Source organism: Psammomys obesus, unplaced genomic scaffold, assembly GCF_907164565.1.
Source record: "Psammomys obesus unplaced genomic scaffold, mPsaObe1.curated_primary_1811, whole genome shotgun sequence".
NCBI classification, from domain to species: domain Eukaryota; kingdom Metazoa; phylum Chordata; class Mammalia; order Rodentia; family Muridae; genus Psammomys; species Psammomys obesus.
Genome location: NW_026585691.1, coordinates 2,749,407 through 2,773,755, shown reverse-complemented (window position 1 = coordinate 2,773,755; position 24,349 = coordinate 2,749,407). Strand labels below are relative to the sequence as shown.

Genomic DNA, 24,349 nt, shown 5'->3' with positions numbered 1-24,349 from the left:
AGGGGCGGAACCCTCCGCCCCGCCCCCTGCAGTCGCCCGGGGGAACCGCGCCAGTCTCCAGGGCGGTCACCCGGCTCATTTACATACCCATAACACACCGCGGCCAGGGCGGCTCGTTTTCGTGAAAAGATACTTGTCTAGTGCTCGAATTTTGAAACTAAAAACAAAATCTTCGCTTAAGGAGATCAGGCAGCAGTTGCCGTAGGTAACGGCGCAGCGATCCACAGCCACCATAGGTAGACTAGGAGGCTCTGTTACCCTAGCGCTGTCCTCCGCGGACTGCCGGCATACTCTGGTTTCTCTTCAGATCGTATAAATCTTTCGCCTTTTACTAAAGATTTCCGTGGAGAGGAACAACTCTGAGTCTGAAACCAATTTTTTGAGGCCTTGGCCTGGCGAGGCTACACATACTGGTCTAACGACAGAAAGCCCCTCCCCCGCCTCCTCCTCAGCCTCCATCAAGGGAAGCGCGGGGAGTTCTAGGGGTTGCCTTCTTGGCAGCTCATGATTGGGTGAGGTATCTAACTTCTAAAGTAAGTGCTTGGTCCTGGGCAGCCTTAGGTCTGCTCAGCCCTGTCGTAAATACCTGATCTTCAAGTCAGTTTAGAATTTCCTGCCATATGAGATCTAGCCACAGTTAAAGGTGGGAGGGTGATTAACTCATCCCGTGTCTGTTCTGAGGAGTGGGGGTTACAGGCTTTGGATCAAAGGTCAGGAGAAGGATGGCCCAGTTTCCAAACGCCGGTGATTTTTCTCTCCATTTAATAGAGATCTCTGCTTGTTCTCTTCCTTATCTCTGCCCTCACAGATGGCTAATGTCAGGAACTTTTACACTCCTACATTCCTCGGCTCTCTGGAGAAGCACTAAGAGGCTTTAATTAACATGGGCCTTCTTTCACAGCTGCAGTCGCCTGCCCCGACACTTTCCTTTTAAACTCCCTGAGCTTGTGTCTCTTCTTAAGAGTCTCTTATTACTAAAGAGAATAAGGATCCCAAGAGGGGTCCCCAAGTTCCCTGATATCATATGACTGACTGCTGGGTGCCCCAAGATTTGGAATGACATTTCTTTCCTGCCTTTCTTTAACCAGAGAAAACAAACCCATTCCTGCACCCCTAGGTAACGTCCAAAGCGCCTGCAACCAAGCCTGGAACCCACATGGTAGAAGGAAAGACCTGACTCCCACGGGTGCCTCTGACCTCCACACTTACGCCGTGGGGTGTGTGACCCCATTACAGAGGGAAGGGTGCTAGAGATGACTCAGCAGTTAAGAGCACGGACTGTCCCAGCCTGGCAGACAGTTCACAACCCCCACAGTTCCAGCTCCTGGCACTGTCATCATCCTGGCAGTGTCTACATATGAATACACTCGGAGAGACACGCAGACACCTTAAAGAGACTGAGAGAAAGCAGGAGGTTTTCTGTTTTGTTTTGGTTTGGTTTTTCAAGACAGGGTTTTTCTGTGTAGCAGTGGGGAGGCAGAGGCAGGAGGATCTCTGGGCTCCAGGCTGGACTGGTCTACAGAGTGAGTTCCCAGGACAGGCAGGGATACATAGAGAAACCCTGTCTCAAAAACAAAACAAACAAACAAAACAAAAATCCAATACCGGGAGTAGAGGCAGGCTAATCTCTCTGAGTTTTGAGGCCAGCCTGGTCTACAAAGTGAGTCTGGGACAGCCAAGGCGTCACAGAGAAACTATTTAAAAAATAAAAAATAAGCCTGGTGGTGGCGGCACACACCTTTAATGCCAGCACTTGGGAGGCAAAGGCAAGCAGATATCTGAGTTCTAGGCCAGCCTGGTCTACAGAGTGAGTACAAAGATGGCCAAGGCTACACAGAGAAACTCTGTCTCACACACAGGAAAGAAAGAAAGAAAGAAAGAAAGAAAGAAAGAAAGAAAGAAAGAAAGAAAGAAAGAAAGAGAGAGAGAGAGAGAAAGAAAGAAAGAAAGAAAGAAAGAAAGAAAGAGAGAGAAAAAGAAAGAAAGAAAGGTCAAAATAAATTAACCCTTTCCTCCCCAAGCTGCTTTTGGTCATGGTATTTCACTACAGCAGTAGAAACCTAGCCAGAGCAGGACTGGAGGAAGCTGGGAGGTATTTTGTCAAGGTTTAGATGCACAGATTTCTCTCAGCTGATTGTCCTGTCTCTGATCAGAATCTTCTTTCCTTGCATTGTGAGGAAAGAATCTTTCACAGGGAGCCAGCTTCCTTTCCTGCTCTCAGAGGGAGAGAGAGATCAACATGCCAACCATGTGCAAGTTGTGTGTGTGTGTCCTGCAAGGTCTTTGGCTCAAAGGAAATCTGTGCCTCAGTGTCATATTCTAGTATTCCTCAAACCTAAATGCAGAAGAGAGGGACTCCCGTCTCCTCTACCCGTGAAAGAAAACCCCAGGCATGGCTGAGCCAACACAGTAACCTGGAGTCACACTAGCCACTTAAATGTGATTAATTAAAACAATTATCATTTTTTAAAATAATTTTAAACATTTTAATAATTACTTAAAACTTCTTCAAAAAAGAAATCCCAGAGCTGAGGCTGGAGCGACTAAGAGCATTTGCTACTCTTGCAGAGAACCTGGTTCTGTTCCCGGCACCTACACGGTGGTTCTGACGCCCTCTCCAGGCCTCTGCACGCACATGGCATGCTCAGACACACAAAATAAAAGTAAGCAAGCTGGGAGGTGGCACACAACTTTACTCCCCAAAATTGGGGGGCAGAGGCAGGCTGATCTCTGAGTTCAAGGCCAGCCTAGTCTACAGAGCAAGTTCCAGGACAGCCAAGGCTGCACAGAGAAACCCTGTCTGGAATATATATTCACAAACATATTTTAAAAATAGTTCAGGAGCTACGTGTGCATGCGGTGCGGAGAAAGGGCCTGTCTCCCAGCAACAACACCCAGTTCCCAGATGCACCACTGTTTCAAGGGCCCAGCTGTCACACGGGGACAGTGGCTGTCACTCGGCACATATCCCAAGCCAAGAGCTCCAATGCGCTCCGCTCCACAGAGGTGAGAACTGCCGGCTTACCTCAGTGTCAGTGAGGCTGAACTCACTCTCACCTTTATGGAGTTGTGGTCCCCGCTGGGTGTGCTGATTCATACCTGTGGTCCCAGCATTTGAGAGACTGAGGCAGGAGGATAAGGAGTTCGAGGCCAGCTCGAGTCACATAGCGACTGTCTCCGAATACGAGAAGAGCTGGTTTCCATTCGGGTCACCACCTGGGGAAGGACAGCAAATCTTAAAGTTCAGGGTCAAAGACCCACAAGATGTTATTCACAGCAGTAGCGTGGCCCACAGGAAACCAGAACCAGAGTGTAAGCTATATATATATATTTATTTATTTATTTAGATAGATAGACAGAGACAGACAGACAGACAGACAGGGTCTACGTAGTCCTGGCTGTCCTGGAACCCTCTGTGTAGACCAGCTGGCCTCGAACTCTGATCTGCCTGCCTCTGCCTCCCGAGTGCTGGGACTAAAGGCTGCAAGCTCCAGTTTTAGGGCAAGCCTGGCCAGAGAGTCTCAGATGACAGACAGAAGGCTGAGTATTCACAGGTGAAGCGCGGATCACAGGTCTGGCCTCCCCTGCAACCACAGGCTACCCGGGCGCTCGCCGTGCCTCGCAGGAGACAGGAAAGCGGCACGTTGTTTGCACCCATCCCTTGCTCTCTCTAAAGCGAGGCCGAACCCAGCGTCCCGCAGTGGAGGGCTTTGTCGGAACCGACTGCAGTCATTAGGGTCGTTGGTAGAGCCCTTCCCTGGTACGTGTGAGTCTCTCCGTCCAGTTCCCAGAGCCACACCAGGGACAACAAGAAAACGTGGGTACAGAAACCGCGGACAACCCGGGGGTCGGACCTGAACCCCGCCCCGGCGCGCTCGGCGTCGCCCTCCTGGCCCGGCCCGCACTGCGCGGAGACGCCGCCCCCCGGTCAGGGCGGGGCCGCCGGTATTTGCATACCCACCGAACCCCGCGCAAGACGCCGCGACCAAAACGAAAATCCGCTGCCCTTCCCAGGCCGCCCTCGCGAAAGTCGGCTCTGGTTTACAGGCCAGGAGAGCGGCTCTCTTTGCTGGAGTGGCCTTGAGCCACGGAGACACCGTCAGCGATAGGGAGTTGCTCCTGCTGCAGGCCTGAGCGCCGGCACGCTTCCCCATACTCTGGTTTCTCTTCAGATCGTATAAATCTTTCGCCTTTTACTAAAGATTTCCGTGGAGAGGAACGACTCTGAGTCTGAAACCAATTTTTTGAGGCCTTGCTCCGGCGAGGCTACGTGAGAGCTGTTTAAGGGTAGACCGGTTTAGTGCTGCGTGTGTGTGCCTCAGGGGCGGCTCTCCTGCAGGCCTTGGCAGGCTAACCTGCCGGAAGCCTCTGGCTGGAGTTCCCAAGACACAGCACTGACTGGTCTCTACGTCCTCAACAACCCTTTCCCGGTGTATAGCACAGTCTTATGGAGCTGCTGTAGCTAGTTGTGTTTTCAGCGGGTTATTCTGTGTTGTGTGTTTTGAGACAGGGTGTCTCTGTGTAGCCCTGGCTGCCCTCTGCTGGGATTAGAGGCCGGGTAAAGCAGCAGTGGAGTGGAGGCACTGCACACTTTGTGGGCCTCAGTACTGACTCTTTTTGAGTGTGTTTAAGTGTGGGAGATTTGGAGGGGGGAGAGACTGGGGGGAGGAAATTTGTGGGGTAGAGATTGGAGGGGAAGAGATTTGGGGAGAGGAGAGTGTGGGGGAGGGGAGGAAGATTCTTCCTATGCAGCCAGGATGGCCTTGAACTCACCAGCTAGAAATTCTGATAGGAGTCAACACCGACACACCCAGGAATAAGCCAACTGGAAAAGAAAAGGACTGCAAGAGTCTTTGCTAAAGTCTGATGACAGTGACGTAAAGCTCTACTGTCTGAGAAGGCGGCCCATCTCCTGGGATCAGTGTCTTTCCTGAGACTTGGCCTCCACACCTAAAGCCTGTCTTATTCAACTCTTAACTCCAAGGTTCCAAGGAATATGGCAATAGGCAGGAACCTAAGAGCAGCCAGTCTTCTGAGGAACCCATGCTCTGGTGCCGGCCCCTGACACCAAGCCCAGGCATCCACCGTGAGGATACAGCGTGTCCCTCGGCTGCACCAGGATGCGAAGGACAGTGACACCCTGGCGGTGGCCCTTCACCGCTGGTGTCCTGCTGTCTGAGAGGTCCCCTCTTCCGGTCTGTCCCAGTTGCGTTTACTCCTCTCAGCTTCCGTGTGTGGGCCACTTCACATTCCCCTTCCATCTCAGCCCTCTATTTCCTGCTCCCGGGGAACCATTCCTCTTCTTCCCAAGGTTTTGTCCTCAGACAGACCCCTGCCTAGCCCTGTTCCAGAGCCCAGAGTGCCCCTGGGACTCCCAGGCTGCTGTCTGGCCAGGACCCACGCCTTCTTATAGAGAAACTTTTGCCTTCCAAGGTATTCCGGGAAACTCCTTGGTCCCTTCATTTGGTGAAGAAAACAAAATGGTCTAGCTATCCTTGTAATGTTTTCTTTCCTCTCTCCTTCCAACATTCCCAAAACTTTCATTACAAACAGTTATTGAACTGGGCTCAGTGGCACACGCCTTTAATCCTAGCACTCAGGGAGGCAGAGGCAGGTGGATCACTGTGAGTTCGAGGCCAGCCTGGTCTACAAAGGGAGTCCAGGACAGCCAAGGCTACATAGACAAACCCTGCCAGGAAAAACCAAAATCAACCAACCAAACAAAAAACTGCTCTTGAGGAGCTGGAGAGATGGCTCAGCAGTTAAGAGCGCTGACTGCTGTTGCAGAGAACATAAACTGGATTTCCAACATCACAGCCAGCTCTCTGTAACTGCACTGCCAGAGGATCTGATCCCTCTCCTGGCCCCAGCGGGCACTGCGGGCCCGGGTGCGCTGATGTATACACACAGGCAAAACACCATTCACACAAACTTTACAATTTTTAAATCTTTAAAAATGTTTTTCAATTTAAAAAGGAAAAAAAAAATTTCAAGATTTATTTATTTATTTTACGTATGAGTGCTCTATCTGTATGTACACCTGCATGCCAGAAGAGGGCATCAGAGAGTAGTAGCAGATGGTGGTGAGCCGCCATATGGTTGCTGGGAATTGAACTCAGGACCTCTGGAAGGGCAGACAGAGATCTTAATCCTGAGCCATCTCTCCAGCCTGGGGCTTGGGGGAGGGGAGGGAGCTGTTGAGCCAGTGAACTGACTAGGTGGGTAACAGTGCTTGCTGCCAAGCCTGAAGGCCTGAGCCCCAACCCCAGGACGCACTCATGAAGAGTGCCCTCTCCTGCAAGATGTCATCTCTCCACATTCAAGCTAGTGCACCCTCCCCCAAAAAAGGTTTAATGTCTTTTTAAGAAGAAGTTCTCCCTCTCTTTTCTCATTAACTACACATTTGCAAGAGTTCTGCCCACTATAAATCAGGAAAGAATTTACTGTGCGGGGCGGTGGCGGCGTGCGCCTTTAATCCCAGCTCTTGGGAAGCAGAGGCAGATGGATCTCCGTAAGTTCCAGGCCACCCTGGTCTACAGAACAAGTTCCAGGACAGCCAGGGCTACATAGAGAAACCCTGTCTTGAAAAACAAACAAACAAAAAAGAAAGAAAGAATTTATTGGCAGGAGAGGTTGCTGGGTGGTTAAAACTGGCTGCTCTTCAGAGGACCCAAGCTCCATTCCCAGCACCCACATAACCAACAACCGTCTGTAACTCCACGGGCGCTGCAGGCATGAAGTGCACAGGCATCCACGCAGGCAAAACGCCCATTGACTAAATTTAAAAATCTTAAAAAAAAAAAAAAGTATCTGCCAGCATGGCGGCACACACCTTTAATGCCCAGCACTTGGGAGCCAGAGGAGGCAGATCTCCATGAGTTCAAGGCCAGCCTGGTCTACAGAGCAAGTTCCAGGACATAGACTCAAAAACAGCCTTACCATTAACCACAGCTAGAATTCTGCCTTGTACCAGGAGGCCTGCATTCTCTTGAGGAGAGGGCTTAAGGCAGGCCCAATGAGAAACCCTGTGTGATGACAGAAAGGTCCAGCTGGTCAGAGTGCTACGGCTCCCATGGTGGACCCCCTTTTCCAGCCTGGGGACTAGGGCTGGTGGTCCCGGGAGACCAGTTTTGCAGACTGCAGATGCTGGGGCTGAGAAGAGACTCAAGGTTACTGTGGTAGGAGAGGGGCCTGGGAGATGCTGCTCTCAGCAAGCTCGGGGTAGATGCTGTGTGGCCTCTGCAGCCCTGACTCGGGAATCTACCCAGGACCTGGTCTCCCTATTGTCCAGCTGTGTCAGATGGTCTCTAACAGCCCCCACACCCCACCCCTGGGCCCCAGGCTCTGACATTTCACAATGTTAAGCCCTGGACTCCAGGGAGCAGAGATGAGAGAGTGACAGGAGACCCGCCCTGGCCTTTAGTTACTACAAGGCTGTGCGTCCTGTGGGGCCTGACTCAGACAGGCTTCCTGTGGGGATGAAAGCAGCAGCAGAGACAAAGCCAGGCGACAAGGTCAGGCCGAGACTGACAGGCCACCTACACTGTCACATGCATGCCCACGCATTCGTAAAAGGCACACACATACATGTGTTCCCATGCATGCATCTTGCACACACACTCCCATACAGACATGTCCACAAATAACACGCAGTTACCTGTGCGCATGAACCTGCCGGCAACCCCCACGCCCATGCATATTCACACACACACCTGGGAGCAGGCATGCACAGCTTCGCCTTAACTGCAGCCCCGAGCCTGCTACCACCCAGTTACAGTCCCTGCCCACGGAGAGCTTGCCTTGTTGAGCGCTGGGCTGTGCCCTGGCACTCTACCACAATGGACCTGGGCAAAAGCCGTGCAAGTGAAAGGGCAGTGGAAGCAGACACTGCCTAAGAGCCATGAAGGCCTTGCGGGGGCAGAGGAGGGGGTGTCAGAAGGTTCCAGAAAGGCGGGAAGGTGCACCTGAGGCTGGAATTCGAAGACTCCCTCTTGTGCTCACCCTTTGTCTCAGAGGCCCAGGGACTGTGGCTACTGCTAATTCCCACCGGAAGAAGCTAGTTCCTGCCCATCCCTTCTTCCCTTTGGGTTGGTGAAGCCTCCAGACACCTGACCGTAGTCACACCAGGAACTCTGCAAGATGGCAGACCCAGCGCCATCTGAAACACCAGTGTCCTGGAAAACAAGCAAAGGGGGGGATGGTTCTGAGCTGGTCCAGGTGTGACCATCTAGAGAGGGAGAGTTCCGACTTGGCTCTGGATCAGGGCTCACTATCGAAGACACCGTTGGGATGACTGAAGACACAGGACAGAAAGGGTTGTAATTACCTAACAGTGGCTCAGGTTCTGCTCTTCAGAGCTGCCCACACAGACATTCTCCATCTGAAAACGTCCTCACATCCACTGCTGGAGTAAGCAGAGAGGGAGCTGGACAAAAGCTGAGGACTTGTTAACGCGTGTCACAACTTGCTGTCTAGTCACATGACCTTGAGATGCCTCAATGTTCTCACCTGTAGAATGGGAATAGTTGGGCTTTCTTCTCTGTGGGCTTTGTGACGGGAAGGCGATAACTTGCTTTCCTTTTCTTTGTGAGATAAAGGTCCTACTATCCAGTCCTAGCTGGCCTGGAACTCTATGTAGACCAGGCTTCCCTTGGAGTCACAGAGATACACCTGCCTCCCTTTGCTTCCCAAGCATTAGGATTAAAGGCGTGTGTCATTGAGCCCAGAAAAACAAATCTAATATATATATAAGTATAGTATCAAAGTGTTAATTTTACTAGATTACATTCTTCAGCAAATATTTACTCCTTTTTTTGCTCTTATGAATGGCTTGCCTGTATATATGCCTGTCTGTGCTCTCCAGTCACAGCAGGGCTGGGTCCCCTGGAACTGGAGTTATGGATGGTGTAAGTCACTATGTGGGTGCTGGGAACTGAGCTTGGATCCTTTGCAAGAGCAACAACGCTCTCAGTCACTGAGCTATCTCACAGCCCATTTATTTTTCAATGGCTTTTGTAAACTACCCAAAGAGACTTAAGTCAGCCGGGCCAAAGGACTGTCAAAACATATCTCCACAGTACTGTTAGGCGGGGCTGCCTAACGTCTAAATAAATACAAAGCTGCTGTTTTGGTTTTTAGAGACAGGGTTTCTCTGTGTACCACTGGCTGTTCCGGACTCACCTTGTAGACCAGGCTGGTCTTGAACTCACAGAGATCCTCCTGCCTCTGCCTCCCCAAGTGCTGGGGTTACAGGCATGAGCCACTACACCCGGCAATATGGTGTTTTGTTCTTCAAAAAAAAAAAAAATCATTTTATTAAAGTAAAATAAACAAGGGTGGGGGTGAGGCTCAGCAGTAGAGCACGCTCTGAATTACAATCTCTAAGAATGAACCTTCAGTGTGAAATGGGAGGCATTGTGCTTTTGGGGGCGGTGGCGCCCGCCTTTAATCTCTGAACTGTGGAGGCAAAGGCAGACAGCACTCTGTGAGCTCAAGGCTAGCCTGCTCTACATACTGAACTATAGGCCAGGCCAGCCTGGGCTACGCTATGAGAACCTACCTTAAAAAAAAAATTACATTAACACCAGGAATCATACATTTTGGAAAAACATGGAGGGTAGAGGACCTGCTTCTTTCTTGGAGGCTTCTGTGAGTGTCGCCTCAAAATCGGCAGGTAGTAAACCATCACATACAGCGACCTTTAGGTGAAAGGCTTTAGACCTTCGTCTCTTTTTCGTTTCGTTTCTTAGTATGTGTCAAGTCCGACCTGGATTCATCCTTCTGCCTCAGTCTCCGGAGTCTTCACGTGACAGTCCTTAGTTCTTCTAAGAAGGAGGTTTTCCTCCTTCCCTGAGAGGCAACTTCCTTCCCCTAGGCCCTCCTTCCTCCTAAGGCCTCTCGTTTAATACATTCACCTCCTGGGAGTGGAAGGCAGTTTTTGTATGTGAAGATGTTCACTCAGTCTCCTGTGTGCCTGTGTGTGGGGCCAGGGGTCAGCTTCAGGCATTGGTCACCAAGCACCGTCCATCTTGGAAAAACCTTAATCTAGTTCCTTATCGTCAGCGTTGTTACTTGTGTGCAAGACAGTGCGCATGGCCCAAGGTGCACAGTCGGAGAAGAAAGGCCAGCCTTCTCTCCCTTCCAGCTCTCCCAGTCCTCTCCTTCTCCTGCGGCTTCTAGGGGTCGGATCCAGGTGGACAAGTGGTTTCGCATTCTGAGCCATCTCACCAGCCTTTGCATTTTTCATTTTATTATTCACTTTTAGATTTTATTCTTTGAAAATTTCATAGCTATATACAATGCATTTTTGTTGCAGGATATTTGGTCGCTCTGTGAACCCCCGAGATTGTGTGCTTGATTCAGTCTGAGGAGTTTTTAAGACAACGTGGAGAAGGAGAAAGGGCTTTTCCTTTCTGGGATGTCAGCTGAGTAGGAAGGTCAGCTGGGTGTTTTCTCTGCCTCGCACCCCAGCATCTGGCTCTTGAGTCTTTATTGGTAAAATCAAGTGTTTGGGATTTTGTTTAAAAACAACACATTTTGATCAGATCATCCTCCAATACCCCACTCCAAGTCTCCAAGTCGGCTCTACCAACCGAGTTACCAGGGCTAATGTATTTCAGTGTGTGTGTGTGTGTGTGTGTGTGTGTGTGTGTGTGTGTGTGTGTGTTTGAGACACCATGTCTCCTTGGCTGGCCTGGAATTTGCTATGTAGATTAGCTGCCTTTGAACTCACAGAGATCTACTTGCCTCTGCTGCCAGAGTACAGGGATTAAAGGTTTCTGCCATCACTGAGCATCATGGTGCAAGCTTGAGATCCCAGCACTCAGGGAGGCAGAGGCAGGTAGTTCAGGCAGAGGCTGTGAGTTCAAGACCAGCCTGGTCTACAAAGCAAGTCCAGGACAGCCAAGGCTACACAGAGAAACCCTATCTTGAAAAACCAAAAATACATACATACATACATACATACATACATACATACATACATACATACCTACATACATACATACATACATAAACAAACAAACAAAGGTTCTACCACCATGCCCAACATTTATTTTATTTTGTCATTTGTTTATTTGTTTATCCAGAGACTCTGTTTCTCACTGGCCTGGAACTCACCAAATAGGCTTGTCTGGCTGGCAAGCAAGGTGCAGGGACCATCTTCCACTTTCCACACCTTCAGCCCTGGGATTTTAAGCATGTGTCAACCAGCCATGGGCAGCTTTTAACAATTTTTATGTGGGTTCTGCTGAATGAAGTTTCTGCACTTTCTCTGTACTTTCATAAACGAGTTCCCTAGTCCCAGAAGACTCCAATTTACAAGCAGGACATACACAAGAAAAGGAAAGGAATGAAAAGAAAAGAAAAACCCTACCTCGGCCTGTGACTCGTGCTGTGGGAAAGCCGACATTGCCACGCGGCCCGGCTCAGCGGCCACCGAAGCCTGCGCATGCGTGTGACTAGCCCGCGGCCAGTTAGTTCGCCGTCACCTCAACCTCAGCGGAGTCTTGGCTGTGGTAACCGGAGTCCCACTTCATAGGAGAGAGACTCCATCCTCAGGGGTCGATAGCCCTTGGCCACCAACCTCACCAGCCTCTCTGCCCGCTCTGGGACAGGAGGTGAGTGTGGACACGTGGCTCGCATCCCTTTGTCGGTTTTCAGCAGATTGAAATTTATCTCTCAGGGAGGAAATGAGAGGTCAAATTTTTTTTCCCCTTTTCTTCTTCTTAATGGGCCCTGATGAAGGAAATGAATTGAGGGGGGAAGGAATCAGAAATCTGATCCACCTCTTAGGGCTCAGAAAGGGAATGGGGCCTCCCTGTGCCCTCAGAAGGGCAGCTGGGCACAGTGTGTTTTATTATATAATTAACCTTGACCCTTCTGGGTTCAAAGAAAGGGGTTAGTTGGAAATAAATCAATAGTCTGGCCTGGTCACTTCAAAGGCTGCACAGCCCGCTGGAAAATCCCACGTTTGTTCAATGTGTAAATTGGAATATGCGATTCTTTTTGAAAGGTAGAAGAAGGGTTTTAGGGCTAAAATTGAAATTAATTGTATATCCGCTTCCTCTAATCAGGCAATCAGAGGCCTTTATTGTGTGACTTGCAGGAAGAGGGGGAGCCCAGAAGAGCATTGTGACCTTTGTGTGACTGCTGGGCTGGATTCAAGGACAGCCAAGCCCAGAGAGCGGGAGCAAGGTGCAGTCCTTTGTTACATGTCTGCAATATCCTTTTCTGATTTACCCCCTGGGGCTGGGCTCGGACCCAGGGACTCTTGCCTCCTAGGTTAGCCCTTTCCCCTCAGCTGTATTTCTTAGACTCACCTTCACGACACAGAATGTCTATTGAGCACCTACCTTGCACTAGGTGCCAGGAATTGTCTGCTTGGGTCCTCATTTGGTCTCTTCACAAAACAGCTATTTCAGTCTGGTTGTGATCACCACCGGGTGAGGAAATACTCAGAGGGGCAGAGGTCAAGCCTGGAGCTGCACTGAGATTCTCAAAGTCTCATGCCCTGGAGGAATGAAAGGGAGCCGGGGGGTGGGGGTGGGGGGGTGATGATAATTTAAACTGCCAAGTCCTCAGGCTCTTTGTTCACCTTCCCTTAAGAAGTTATCGGGTAGCTGGGCCGGAACCCAAGCGTCTACTCCACCCATGCTACACCTTTAGCGGCTGAAGCATAGTCGTGGCTGGCCTAGAACTTGCTCTCCTGGGCCTGCTGGCCTTGAGCTCAGAGAGGTCCACCCACCTATTCTCCCAAATGCTGAGACTAAAGACATGTGCTGATATGCCCAGCCGAGGTCACTCTTGGCTCCATTTCCAGTTCGTCTTCTGCTTTTTTCTTCTCCTTTCATTTTTCCTTTCCCTGGTTCCACAAGTTTCCACTGTGACTCTACTGCTACCTCATGTCAAAAGCCCTCTGTCTTTGGGAAATTGAAGCCTAAGTTTCCCGAGCAGCTGAAGATGAGCCCGTGTTGCTATCGCATTTCAGGGCAGAGGGTTCAGTATGAGAGTGTCTAGCAAGGGGCAGAGAAAGGAAGTGGCTCTAGAGGAGGATGGGCCAAGATCTCCCCAGATTCGGGTGGTGGTCCTTACAGATGGAGCATAGAGCCTGCAGAAGCTCTGACTTGTTCACTCCTCCAGCAACCTCCAGGAAAACTAGAACAGAGATCAGGAGTGCCCACCAGCCACTCAGCTGGGCAGTGACAGACCGGGAATATAAACCGGAGCCCATACTCTTAAACCACTCTACCTCTTTTAAGGAAACTGAATGATTGCCAGGAAGCATTGGCCCTCAGCCTGCTTGGGGGCACTAAGTTTATGGCAGGTTCCCTGTCCATTTTATGATATACTTAACATTCCTTTGGACAGGAGGTGTGTCTGACAGTTCAGGATCTCCTCATTTTAAAGACAAACAAACATCACACAAGATGCATTATACAGACTGAGCAGGTTGCATTTATATGTTTAGGAATACACACACCAACAATTAAAGAAAAAGTGTTCTGGAGAGCTGGCTCAGAGGTTGAGAGCACTGGCTATTCTTCCAAAGGTGCTGAGTTCAATTCCCAACAACCACATGATGGCTCATAACCATCTATGATGAGATCTGGTGCCCTCTTCTGGCATGCAGGTACACATGCAGGCAGAATATTGTATAAATAATAAATGAATAAATCTTTTTTTTTTTTTTTTTAAGTAGAAGTGGCCATGAACTTGAGAGAGAGAGTAAGAGAAATGCATGGGAAAGGTTAGAGGCAGGAAAAAAGGGGGTAAATGATGTAATTATATTATAAACTCAAAAAATTCCAATAAGCAAAACCAAAACAAACTCTGTTTCAATTGGCTTATATTCCACGCTCTCTGGAATGTAAGCAGCCTGAGCAGGACAAGGAATCTGGGAGTCAGGCCCCAGATCCACCCTTCGCTTCTCTAGGCCTTGGCTTCTTCATGTGGTAAGGATACCTGCTTTTATCTTTTATTTTTATCTTTTTCTTTTTGAGACAAGCTTCTCTGTGTAGCCTTGGCTATCCTGCATTCACTCTGTAGACCATGCTGGCCTCAAACTCACAGAGATCCGCCTGCCTCTGCCTCCTGAGTGCTGTGTGTGCCACCACACCTGGCTATTTATTATTTTTTAATGATTTATTTGTTTATTTATTTATTTATTTTATGTGCTGTTATGTCTGTATGTCTGTATGAGAGTGTTGGTTCCCCTAGAAATGTAGTTATAGACAGTTGTGATCTGCCTTGAGGGTACTGGGAATTGAACTTGGGTCCTCTGGAAGAGCTGGTAGTGCTCTTACCTGAGCCATCAGTTAAGATGGCTGAGCCATCTTTCCAGCCCTGGCAAGATCTGAATTCAGTCCTTGGGACCCAGATGGTAGGAGAGACCAGATTCTGACTCCAGGAGATAGTCCTGTGGCCTTCACACGCGCACCATGACGTACATGCTGTCTTCCTCCAGAGTCAATGAACAGATGTGATAAAAAGGTTTGATGCAAAATAAAATGAAATTGCAGGTGTCGTCAGCTGCAATGGGACATAACACTTCAGCGAGCCCCTTCCGCCCCTGAGACGCCGGGAACCATCAACCGTGCACAGAGCACATGTGGGAACAGAGTCGTCGTTCCATTTACGTTTTCCATTCACGTATCTAAGTGCCTCACCTCACACAGCAAAATGACAGCCTCCTGGCTGCCCGCTGGTTACCTCCTGGTGCACTTCCATGACTCCAACCTTGGCTCCTGTCCTGCTTTCTGTACTGGATGCCCTCCCTGGCTCTGCACCTCTCCTGCAAAACTAGTCTTGATTGCTACTGGTGTTTTTAATAAGGCACACCCGTCCCATTGGCTGTAATGTTCGTTGCTTCCAGAAGGTGGCAGCAAAGCTCTCTTGTACTGCCCGAGCCTTAAGTTCTGGGCTACTAAGCTACCAGGCTGGGACCAGAGACTCGTGGGAAGCCAGGTCAGGAGGAGCAATCTTCTGCTTCGGTTTCCGCTCCCCTGGCCCACGTTAAGCTTGTTTGCTTGTTAAGTTTGCTTGTTTCTAGGGCTATCTATGTGATTGTGCGTGCCATAGTGTGCCCGTGGAGGTCAGAGAAGATTTGCAAGAGTCAGCTCTCTTCTTCCACCACACAAGTCCCAAGGTCATCAAGTTTGGTGGTAAATGCCCTTACCTGATAGACCATTTCACCTGCCGCCTCTTGATTTTTGACAGGGTCTCTAGCCCAGGTTGGCCTCAGATTCTCTATAAAGCTGAAGATGGCCCAGAATATGGGACCCTCCCACCCCTGCCTCCCAGATGTTAGGATTGCAGGTGTGTACCACCACCCCCGGTTTATGCAATTCTGGGGACTGAACCCAGGGTTTCCTGCCAAACTACCAACGGAGCCCCATCCCAGCCTCTGCTTCTGTGTGTGTTGCGTCCCTATTGCCTATGAGTGTACATGTATGTGCAGGAGTGTGTGTGTGTGTGTGTGTGTGTGTACCTTGATTGCTTTTTACCTAATTTCTTTTGTTTCTTTATTTTTGAGACACTTACCTTCTCTGTGGTTGTTTTTAAAGTATGTCCACATGCTCCCTGACACTCTTGCCACTCGTGTGATCTAAATCCCTAAGTCTGACCAGCCTTCATGACTTGCTTTAGCAAACAATGGAGAAGAAGTATTGTGAGGTTAGGGACAGTAACACATCTGCCTCCCTTGCGCTCTGACAGTATCAACCACTAAACATGGGGGCAGCCCCAGCCTCCAGCTGCCCACCAGCTGAAAGAAGCCAAGCAGGACAGAAACAGCTGTCCACTCCTTGCCCTGCCCAAACCATAGCCCTTGAACAGAGCAGACACCATGTCAGGGGCACCAGGGAGGGAGGGGTACCAACGTAATTGAAGATAACCCTATTTTTTTTTTTTTTTTTGAGATAGGGTTTCTCTGTGTAGCCCTGGCTGTCCTGGACTTTGTAGACCAGGTTGACCTCAAACTGACAATGATCTGTTTGCCTACCTGCTAGGATTAACTAGGATTAAAGGCATGGGACACCACACTTGGGCCAAATTAATTTTGTAAGGCTTATTTATTTATTTTATTATGTATTCAATGTTCTGCCTGCATGTACACCTGCATGCCAGAAAAGGGCACCAGATCTCATTATAGATGGTTGGGAGCCACCGGGTAGTTGCTAGGAATTGAACTCAGGACCTCTGGAAGAGCAGCCAGTGCTCTTAACCTCTGAGCCATCTCTCCAGCCCATCGACTTTGGATTCTCCTCCTCTTGCCTCTACCTCCTGTGTTCTGGGATGATGGCTGCATAGCCCCATGCCCGGTTTATGCGGTGCTGGGGCTGGAACCTAAGTTTTGTGCATGCTGGGTAAGCATCCAGCTGAGCCGCGGCCCAGCGCCTCCCCTTTCTTGGGTTGTGTATCTGACCGTGGGAATGATGGCCACCGGCACAGCTGCTCCACATGGCTTTGTGTGGACGTGTGACCTCCCATATCAGGTATTTCACACAATTCAGAGCAGTTAGCTGTCATCGCAGACCCTGACCCTGTGAGGGTCCCTCCCCCAAACTCCTCCCCCCCCATCCCTTCCCTGCACGGCCATATCAGAAAACTCAGTGTTCACTTTGGCAACAGTTTTATTCAGTTAAAATGAACAGACTGTGACAACCTCGGGGGAGGCCAAAGAGGCTGCCAGCCTCCTCTCCCCGGTCCCTCCGACCCAGGCAGAATGGGATGCCACAGAGAAGTGACACCACAGGACAGAGCAGAGGGCAGTGCCTCAGACTGGGAAGAGCCCCGGAATCCACCCACCATTTGGGAGAAGGGACAAACTGCCCTTCCCAAGTCCATTTGGACAAGACTCTAGTTTTCTAACAAAATGCCACAAATTCTACCTTTTTCAGCTAATTATCCAAAGTTCAGGGTGGGCTGTCCCTAGAAGATCTGGGGTCAGGGACTTTATAGTCTAACCTCATTCTAAAGGAATACACTTCTTTCTTTTTCTTTAAAAAATGTTTTTCTTCTGCTATTTAAAAAAATGTTTCTGAGTGTAACCAAAAATACGTATTTAATTTTTTTTCTTTCTTTTTCTTCTTTTTAAACCTAAGTAGTTTAGAGAACAATTCAACAGAAAAGAGAAATAAAACGTAAACACACCTCATACAAAAATAACTCCTGGCCACCCCTGCTGACAGGGCAGGTTACCTCAGTCACAGAAGGCTGGAGTGCCTCTGTCGGGAGCACCCAGCTCCCCACAATGCAGCACATCCCAGGGGCGGGCTCCGTGTCTGAGCGGGACTGAGCCTCCAGGGTCTGTCTTACCTTCCCCAGGCCCAGGCAGGGAGGACTACAAGTATCCAGATGGCCAGCGGGTTGTCTGAGAAGGTCAGAACAAGAGTGGGTAGACACAGGGGATGGTGTACAGGGGGCAGCAGGGAGGTGAACAGTTTGGGACAACAATGTCTATATTTCAAGGAGCAACTTTCCTCTTCCTTTTTTGGCTTGTTTCACATTTTCTCTCTGACCAATTTCATCTCTGTTTCTGTAAGCCCCCATGGTCACTTAGCTACAGCCTCCTCTATTGGGGGGAGGTAGGCAAGGCTAGGGGAGGAGGAGGCCCAGGAGGGTCCAGTGACAACACAGGCCCACATAGAGGGCCTTGAGGTTGAGGTAGACGGTTTCTTTCACACTTGGAGTTGGGGGGGGGTTGTTGTTTTTTTGTTTTGTTTTTGTTTTTGTTTTTCTTCTTTTTCTCTGGGCAACAATGGGGAGGGCGGGGTACCCATAAAGGGGCTTGAGGTAGGAGTGCATTTGGGCTCTGTGGGGCAGGGGGCTGAGGCGACTGCCCCACTAGCCCCCAAGGACATTCATTCCGGCTGAGGTAGGTGCTGAGAGTCAAAACAGCTAAAATCCACCCTGAGAAAACAAGGTCAGAGCTGCGTGATGGCATCAGGGACAGGCCACAGCAGGGACGTATTTCTGAGTATAATTCAGTCCCTCTCCTTTCTCTCTCATTTTTGATGTTAAATTTTTGATTTTTAAAGGAAAACTTTCGTTTCATTAGAAGTCCTGTGGGCCGCAGGCGTTGGTGAGGGGCATTAGCTCTAGTGGAGAGATGCCGTTTGTAACAGGGCCTACCAGCTCCCATGGTTTGAGAACCCTGTCCTTCAGTGGCGGGCTCCTAGAACCATCCAAATCCCACAGGAACAGGAAAAACCTTGCCTTCGACCTGAGAATGGGGCGCCGCCCCTCGGGAACACACCAAACGCTGGCTCTTGTCTCAGTGAGCTCACTGGGAAGCTGGGGCTGCTGGAGGCTGGGCAGTCTGTCCTTCACTGAGCAGGCCAGGGCCTACATCCTGGGGTTCTGGGGCCAGCCCAGGCCCCGCACAGGGAGATTTGGCCTCCGTCGTCCTCCCAGACACAAGGTTGAAGTCTCGAAGCTGCACCATGGAGAGCTGGGTCTCCTCACACAGAGCAGAGGCTGAGAGGCCCTGAGGAAGGAAGAGTCAGGCATGATGGTCGGTGTAGGTCAGAGCAAGCAGCGGCTGTATCACTGTCATCAAAAAGATCACGCTGGAAAACATTCAGCCAAGCCACACACAAAACCCTTCTCACTGTGTAGCCCTAGCTGTCCTGGACTCGCTTTGTAGACCAGACTGGCCTTGAACTCACAGAGATACGCCTGCCTCTTCCTCCCGAGTGCTGAGATTAAAGGTGTGGACCACCAAGCCTGGAATCATAATTTATTTTTAAAGAGGTATCATGTAGCTCAGGCTTGCTCTCTATGTAGCTGAGGATGATCCTGGAATTCGGATTCCAGGCCTACAGGTCCTGAGTACAGGCATTACAAGTATACTCGACCACAGCTGGTTCATCCTGGTTTAAGTTAATTTACAATTTTGTGGTAGACTACACTGGTAGCTCTTACCCACCAAGTGCAGAAGCATGTGGCCTAGAGGCTGCAGGATGGACATGCCTGGACATCCCTCGACCTCCCAGGCTAACTCAGGACCCAAGGAATTAGATGTCCCAGAAAGATCTTTCCCTGTGGCCAAGATGAAGGGAGGAACAGCCCGAGGGGAGTCAGAGACTGAGGGAGAGGGACTGGAGGCACGGGTACTCACCGTGGGTCTGGAGCCCGGCTGCCCAGGTGACCCAGCCGGGGGAGATAGCTGCTCCAAGTCCTTGGTGTCTCGGCCGAGCTGGCCCCCATCTCCTCTGCTCCCTCCATTCAGGGCCAGGACACCAGGGTCCCTCTGGCTCCTGGGACCCTGGGGAGGGGAGAGCTGGTTCTCCACATCCTTACACAGGAGGACCCTAAGAGGCGGGTCAAGTGTTAGGGGTGCATGATCAGGGATAGAGACAGACAGGGGGGGGTATCTCTGCCTCCCTCCCCTGCAAGAGTCCCTTCCCCGAATCAGGACTCACCTGCCCCTTTGGCCAAACAGGAGGAAGAGAACGCAGAAGACAATGCAGGTGACTCCGATATGGATGCCGACGACAATGCCTGTGGCGGATGAATGGTTGCTGACATCTTCCTTCCAGCAGTCACAGGGGGGACTCAAGACTAGAGGGCAGGGCAGGTTGGGGCACAGCGTGCCTGGCCTGAAGCAAGACTCCTCAGTCCTCTTCCGATGCTTAACCTCTTTAACGCTTCCTCTGAGGCCCCAGCTCAGTCTCCCGGTTCTTTCTATGAGTTCCAGGCAGCAGCTCTATGCCAGCTACCAGGACTAGCACAACTATTTTGAGACAGGGTCTCATGTAGCCCGGGCTGGCCACAAACTTGCTAGGTAGCTAAGGATGGCCTGATCCTCCAGCTCTGCCTCCTGGGTGCTGTGGTTGGAGATGCTATGCCCGCTCTGTGGCACTGGGGATGGAACCCAGGGCTTTATGTATTCAAGGCAAGCGCCCTGCCCTGTAAACTGAGCTCTCCTCCAGCCAGGACCAGCTGCACCTCGCTTTGTTTTTATGGGGCTGTGCCATCCTTGCCATAGTTTTATAAAGTAGGTATCGTACTGGAGAAAAACTAGGGTCAAGGGAACACGGGTCAAGGGAAAACTCGTCCAAGGCCACACAGCTGAAAAGCTGTGGGCTTTCGTGTTCCCGTCTAAGCGGCGTGCCTGCGGGTTACAGACACTGTCTGTCCTTCCTCCCGGCCTGCTCACCACCCATCTTCCTCCCTGAAAGCCAGGCTCCGGCCCACAGCCTGCCCTTAGCCCTCACCTGTCCTCTCAGAAGCTCCCTTCAAAGACACAAACCGGACCGTGGCATTTCCTTCTCCATGCTGGTTGTAGGCGAGGAGCTTCACCTCATACACAGTGCTGGGGTCTGCGGAAGCAGGGTTACTGAGCAACTTCCTGTCCCCTGCCAGGCACCTCTGTCCTGGAAGGGAAGGGACACCACCCCTGGCCCCCAGTGCCACAGCTTCCACAGCCCCACGGTCCTGCAGGTCTCACCAAGCTGGCTGAGGTTGTAAGAGGAGACGGTCCCGGGCAGCAAGATGGGGCCAGTGAAGGAGGCTGCGCTGGCTGGGCGGTAAAACAGCTTGAAGCCACCATTGTGCTGGGCCAGCCGTGGCCAGGGCTTCCACAGCAGTTGCAAAGAGGAGCTGCCCAGCAAGCACACTGATAGCGGGGGTGGGGCGGGGGCTGGAGGCCAACCAAGATGTCAACAGTCAGTTGGAGCTCCCGCTTTCCACCTGTGACCTAGAACCCAAGAACCTGACAGCCCTCTGGCCTCCATCATGGGGCATGCCCTTGCTCAGGCAGCATCTATCCATGAATCAGAAACAAACAAAGGAAACAGAATCCTGCCCCTGCCTCCCAGCACAGCCAGTCCCTGCTCAGCCTCAGGGTCAGGCAGTATTCAGCCCGAACAGGTGTATGTGATGGTTCTGCTGGGTACTTCTTACCTTCCCCCAGGGTGCTGGCCAGGGTGGGGACAGAGGCTAGGCTGGCCCCCCTCGGTGTGTAGGCTTTGATGTAGAAGCTGTAGGCTGTGGAGGGCTCAAGGTCTCTCACCAGATGCTGAAAAGTGCTCTTGCTGACAGCTTCCTGATACTCTAGTTTGGGTGAATCTGGGAGGCAAAGGGTAGGGCCAGGGAGGGTTAAGACATAGGAGGACATCTTGAAAGCTTTGAAAGGAAGTTTCAAGGGAGCCGGGTACAGACGGAAAGGAAGGTTTGGGGTCAGAATGTGTGTGTGTCATAGAGGGTTAGCGACAGTGAGTGAAGGTGGATGGCAGAGCTCTCCTGATAGGCACTACCCACCAGCAGCCTTCCTGATGTGCAAGACGTAGCCAATGATCTCCTTGGTGTGGGCGAGAGGCTCACTCCAAGACACCTGAACCTCGGTGGAGGACACAGAGACAGCCCGGACGTTGCGTGGGGGGCCTGGCAACCCCTCGGCCCACAGCACGGTCAGCCTGGCGCTGGCTTGCGATGAGCCAGCGATGTTTTCAGCCACGCACTGGTAGATGGCCTCATCTTCAGGACCAACTCCAGAAATGCTCAGTGTGCTGCAAGGAGAGAGAGAGCCTCAGAGGGCGGCCACACCTCCCACCTCACAGATCCAGAGATGAGTCCCTCCTGGTCCACACAAGACCTAAGACTTAGGCCCCAAGCTGCCAGACTCCCCTCTCGGCACTCTCCGCTTATTCCAGACCTCTGTCCCTTCCCAGGATAGACCCTCAACACAGTGTGGGAGAGCGTGTGCGCACACACACCTGTTGTTGTTCTTGAGCCTGACGTGGCCCCCTGGCCCCAGCACCTGTCCATTCTTCAGCCATGTGACGTGAGGGGGTGGCTCACCCTGAGCCTGGCAGGTAAACATGGCTGTGGTCCCGGCCGGCCTGGAGATGGACTGGGGATGCTGGACAAACTCTGCCGGGGCTGAGCGAGCACAGAGAAGCATGTGGCGTCAGAGAGTAGCCATGAGTGAGGGGGTGAAGAGGAAGGGGTGGCGGGTCAGAGAGAACTCCTCTCAGCAGGGCAGGAGAGGCTCCCCGTTTTCTTCCTTCACCCCAGCATCTAGGAAGAGGACTCCATCCTAAGGACTGTTTAAAAGACTGGCATCTGCTCAGGAAATTGTTAAATAAATAAACGCGCTAATAGGGCTGGCTGTGCCTCCAAGGCTGTAATGACAGGAGATGGATGAACGCCACCCCCCCATCACCACCCAATCCCACCTCTCTCCAGTCCCTGGCCTCAAGCCTCTGTTAACACACGAGAGTGAAATACTCCATCATTTTCATGTGGACAGATTAACAGCACGTGGCATGCTAAAGAAACAGCATTTACGTTCCTAATTCCCCCGACTTCCCATCGCCATTCCCAAGCCACAGGAGAAGACAGCCGGGGAGCGCCCTGGAAATGGAAACCGAGGCCTGCCATGGGCCCCACATCTTGTGAGCAAGGTGGGAGCTGCAGTGTGAGAGAGGATGACAGGCACGCTGGAGCGCAACGCACAGCAGGCAGGTGTGAGCGTGGAAGTGCCACGTGTGAATGAAACGGCTCCATGGGAAGTGTGAGCCGGGGGAATGACCTGCTGAGGCGGGAAAGTGACAGCGCCTTCCAAGGTGGAGAGGTGGCACTGGCAGCTGCAGGGCATGCAGGCTGCACGCCTGAGAATGCCACACCCCTCTGGTGCTAAGGCTCATGTTCTACGGGAGACCCTGTCTTTAACCCAGCCAGAGACTTGTGAGGGGCAAGGCTGAGGATGGACAGCTGGAGGAGCAGAAGGGGCTGGTCTGTGGCACAGACCAGAGACACTTCAGGGGCAGGGAAGCGTTTGCCTGCTCCGTACCTTGTACAACCAGCCGGCCCTGGGCTGTCCTCCTCACCCGGGTGCCAGGCCTGTTGGCGGCACAGACATAGACACCTGAGTGCTGGACAGTCACATCTGAGATGATGAGGTTTCCCGTACCCAGCACCTGGATGCCTTCCACCCCAATGGGGCGGCCATCTGCAACAGAAGTGGAGGGGGAATGAGCAGGGTCAGGAATGTGGAGACAGGAAGGGGGAGAATGTTTCAGAAAGCCCTGGCCCATGGCTTCGGCAGCATCCCTCCCTGGATCTCCAGCAGTGGCACAGAAACAGGGAGCACCTGTGCCCAGCAGCAAGGGCCAGCGTCCATGAGGATTGCTTGTTGGTTTTGCTGCTGTTTGTTTTCTTTTTAGACAGTATCTCACTGCATAGCCCAGGGTGAGATCCTCCTGCTTCAGTCTCCCAAGTACTGGGATTACAGACCTGCTGGCCCAGTGGTTTTCAGCCCGTGGGTCATGAGCGACCTTTTTACAGGGGTCGCCCAAGACCATTGGAAAACACAGATATTTACATTGTGATCCGTAACAGTAGCAAAATTACAGTTACGAAAGTTGCAACGAAAATAATTGTATGGTCATGGGGACACCACAACAGGAGGGACTGTATTAAAAAGTCGCAGCATCATAAGGTTGAGAACCTCTGCTTTCATTCCAGAGAGGCCTTGACTTTGACCAGCAGTTGTAAGTTCCGTGGCTGAGTATCTTCTCCAGCATGCTGAGGTACAAGCCCATGAATACAAAGATCCCCGAGAAGTCCCTCAGTAAAGGGCCTTGGTTAACTTTGTTCCCCATGCTTCTTAGGTTCCCCAGCCGTCCTTTCTCTGCTGCCAGGCCATGCAGAAGGCCCCTGGAGTGCCTAGTGGCTCCTGATAGTAGTCTAGTCTTTCTAGTCTCTCCCTGGGACCGGGCCCTCCCCCCACCCCAGGGATCAGATTAGCACAGCCAGAACACAAGGAGACAGCTCCCCATTCAGGCCCTGAAGTGGTGAAATCTACTCCATTATCCCACGGGGCCCCTCCTTACCCCATCGCTCAGCTGCTAGTGCGGCCTAGTCTCCTTGTGAATGTGGCCCCACCCTCCAGAGGCTCCTTCCCCCAGTGACCTTTTGGCTTAGACTAGTGGCCCATCTGCACCCTTTCACGGCTTTCTTTGGCTGCCTGGGGATTCTGGCTGGGGCAGACTTGGGAGCAGGCAAGCCTGGGAGTGGGAGAGCAGAGCCAGGGGGAAATGCTAACTGAGATTTTGAAGGATGGGGATTGCGTAGCTGGGGGTGTGGCCAGGCACAGAGGGTAGGGTGGGAGGGACTGGGTGCTGAGGGCCGCAGAGAGTTCTGGGGGCTAGAGAGACAGGGTCGGTACTGTAACCCAGGGAACTAAGCCAGCCCGGCAAGGAGAGAGAGAATGCAGCAGCAGACTGACCTCCCGGGAAACCCAGCCCCTCCCCAGGCCACAGGGAGGGGGCCGGATTGACCCTTGTGGAGAACAAACACAATCTAAAGCCCCCAGAGCTGGGTGATGAGACCATAGGACCAG

At 51.6% G+C, this 24,349-nt stretch overlaps 1 protein-coding gene and 2 non-coding genes across 3 annotated transcripts in view; 2 read left to right on the top strand and 1 right to left on the bottom strand.

The window, feature by feature from the left end:
- The first annotated feature begins 287 nt into the window (after positions 1-287).
- LOC129670329 (U5 spliceosomal RNA) lies at positions 288-403 on the top strand. Its single transcript, XR_008719164.1, has one exon. It is a non-coding gene; the product is annotated as a U5 spliceosomal RNA (small nuclear RNA).
- Positions 404-4,152: 3,749 nt separating this feature from the next.
- LOC129670341 (U5 spliceosomal RNA) lies at positions 4,153-4,268 on the top strand. The gene has a single exon (XR_008719173.1). It is a non-coding gene; the product is annotated as a U5 spliceosomal RNA (small nuclear RNA).
- A 12,879-nt stretch (positions 4,269-17,147) lies between these two features.
- Positions 17,148-24,349, bottom strand: part of Igdcc3 (immunoglobulin superfamily DCC subclass member 3) — a 44,244-nt gene continuing 37,042 nt past the window's right edge. Inside the window, exons 6-14 of the mRNA XM_055596997.1 lie at positions 22,799-22,957; positions 21,720-21,885; positions 21,265-21,512; positions 20,908-21,072; positions 20,453-20,644; positions 20,220-20,324; positions 19,425-19,563; positions 19,121-19,313; positions 17,148-18,487 (exon numbers count right to left, since the gene is read on the bottom strand). Coding sequence (XP_055452972.1) covers positions 18,284-18,487; positions 19,121-19,313; positions 19,425-19,563; positions 20,220-20,324; positions 20,453-20,644; positions 20,908-21,072; positions 21,265-21,512; positions 21,720-21,885; positions 22,799-22,957 — 1,571 coding nt within the window. The 3' untranslated portion in view covers positions 17,148-18,283. The remainder of the gene's footprint in view (positions 18,488-19,120; positions 19,314-19,424; positions 19,564-20,219; positions 20,325-20,452; positions 20,645-20,907; positions 21,073-21,264; positions 21,513-21,719; positions 21,886-22,798; positions 22,958-24,349) is intronic.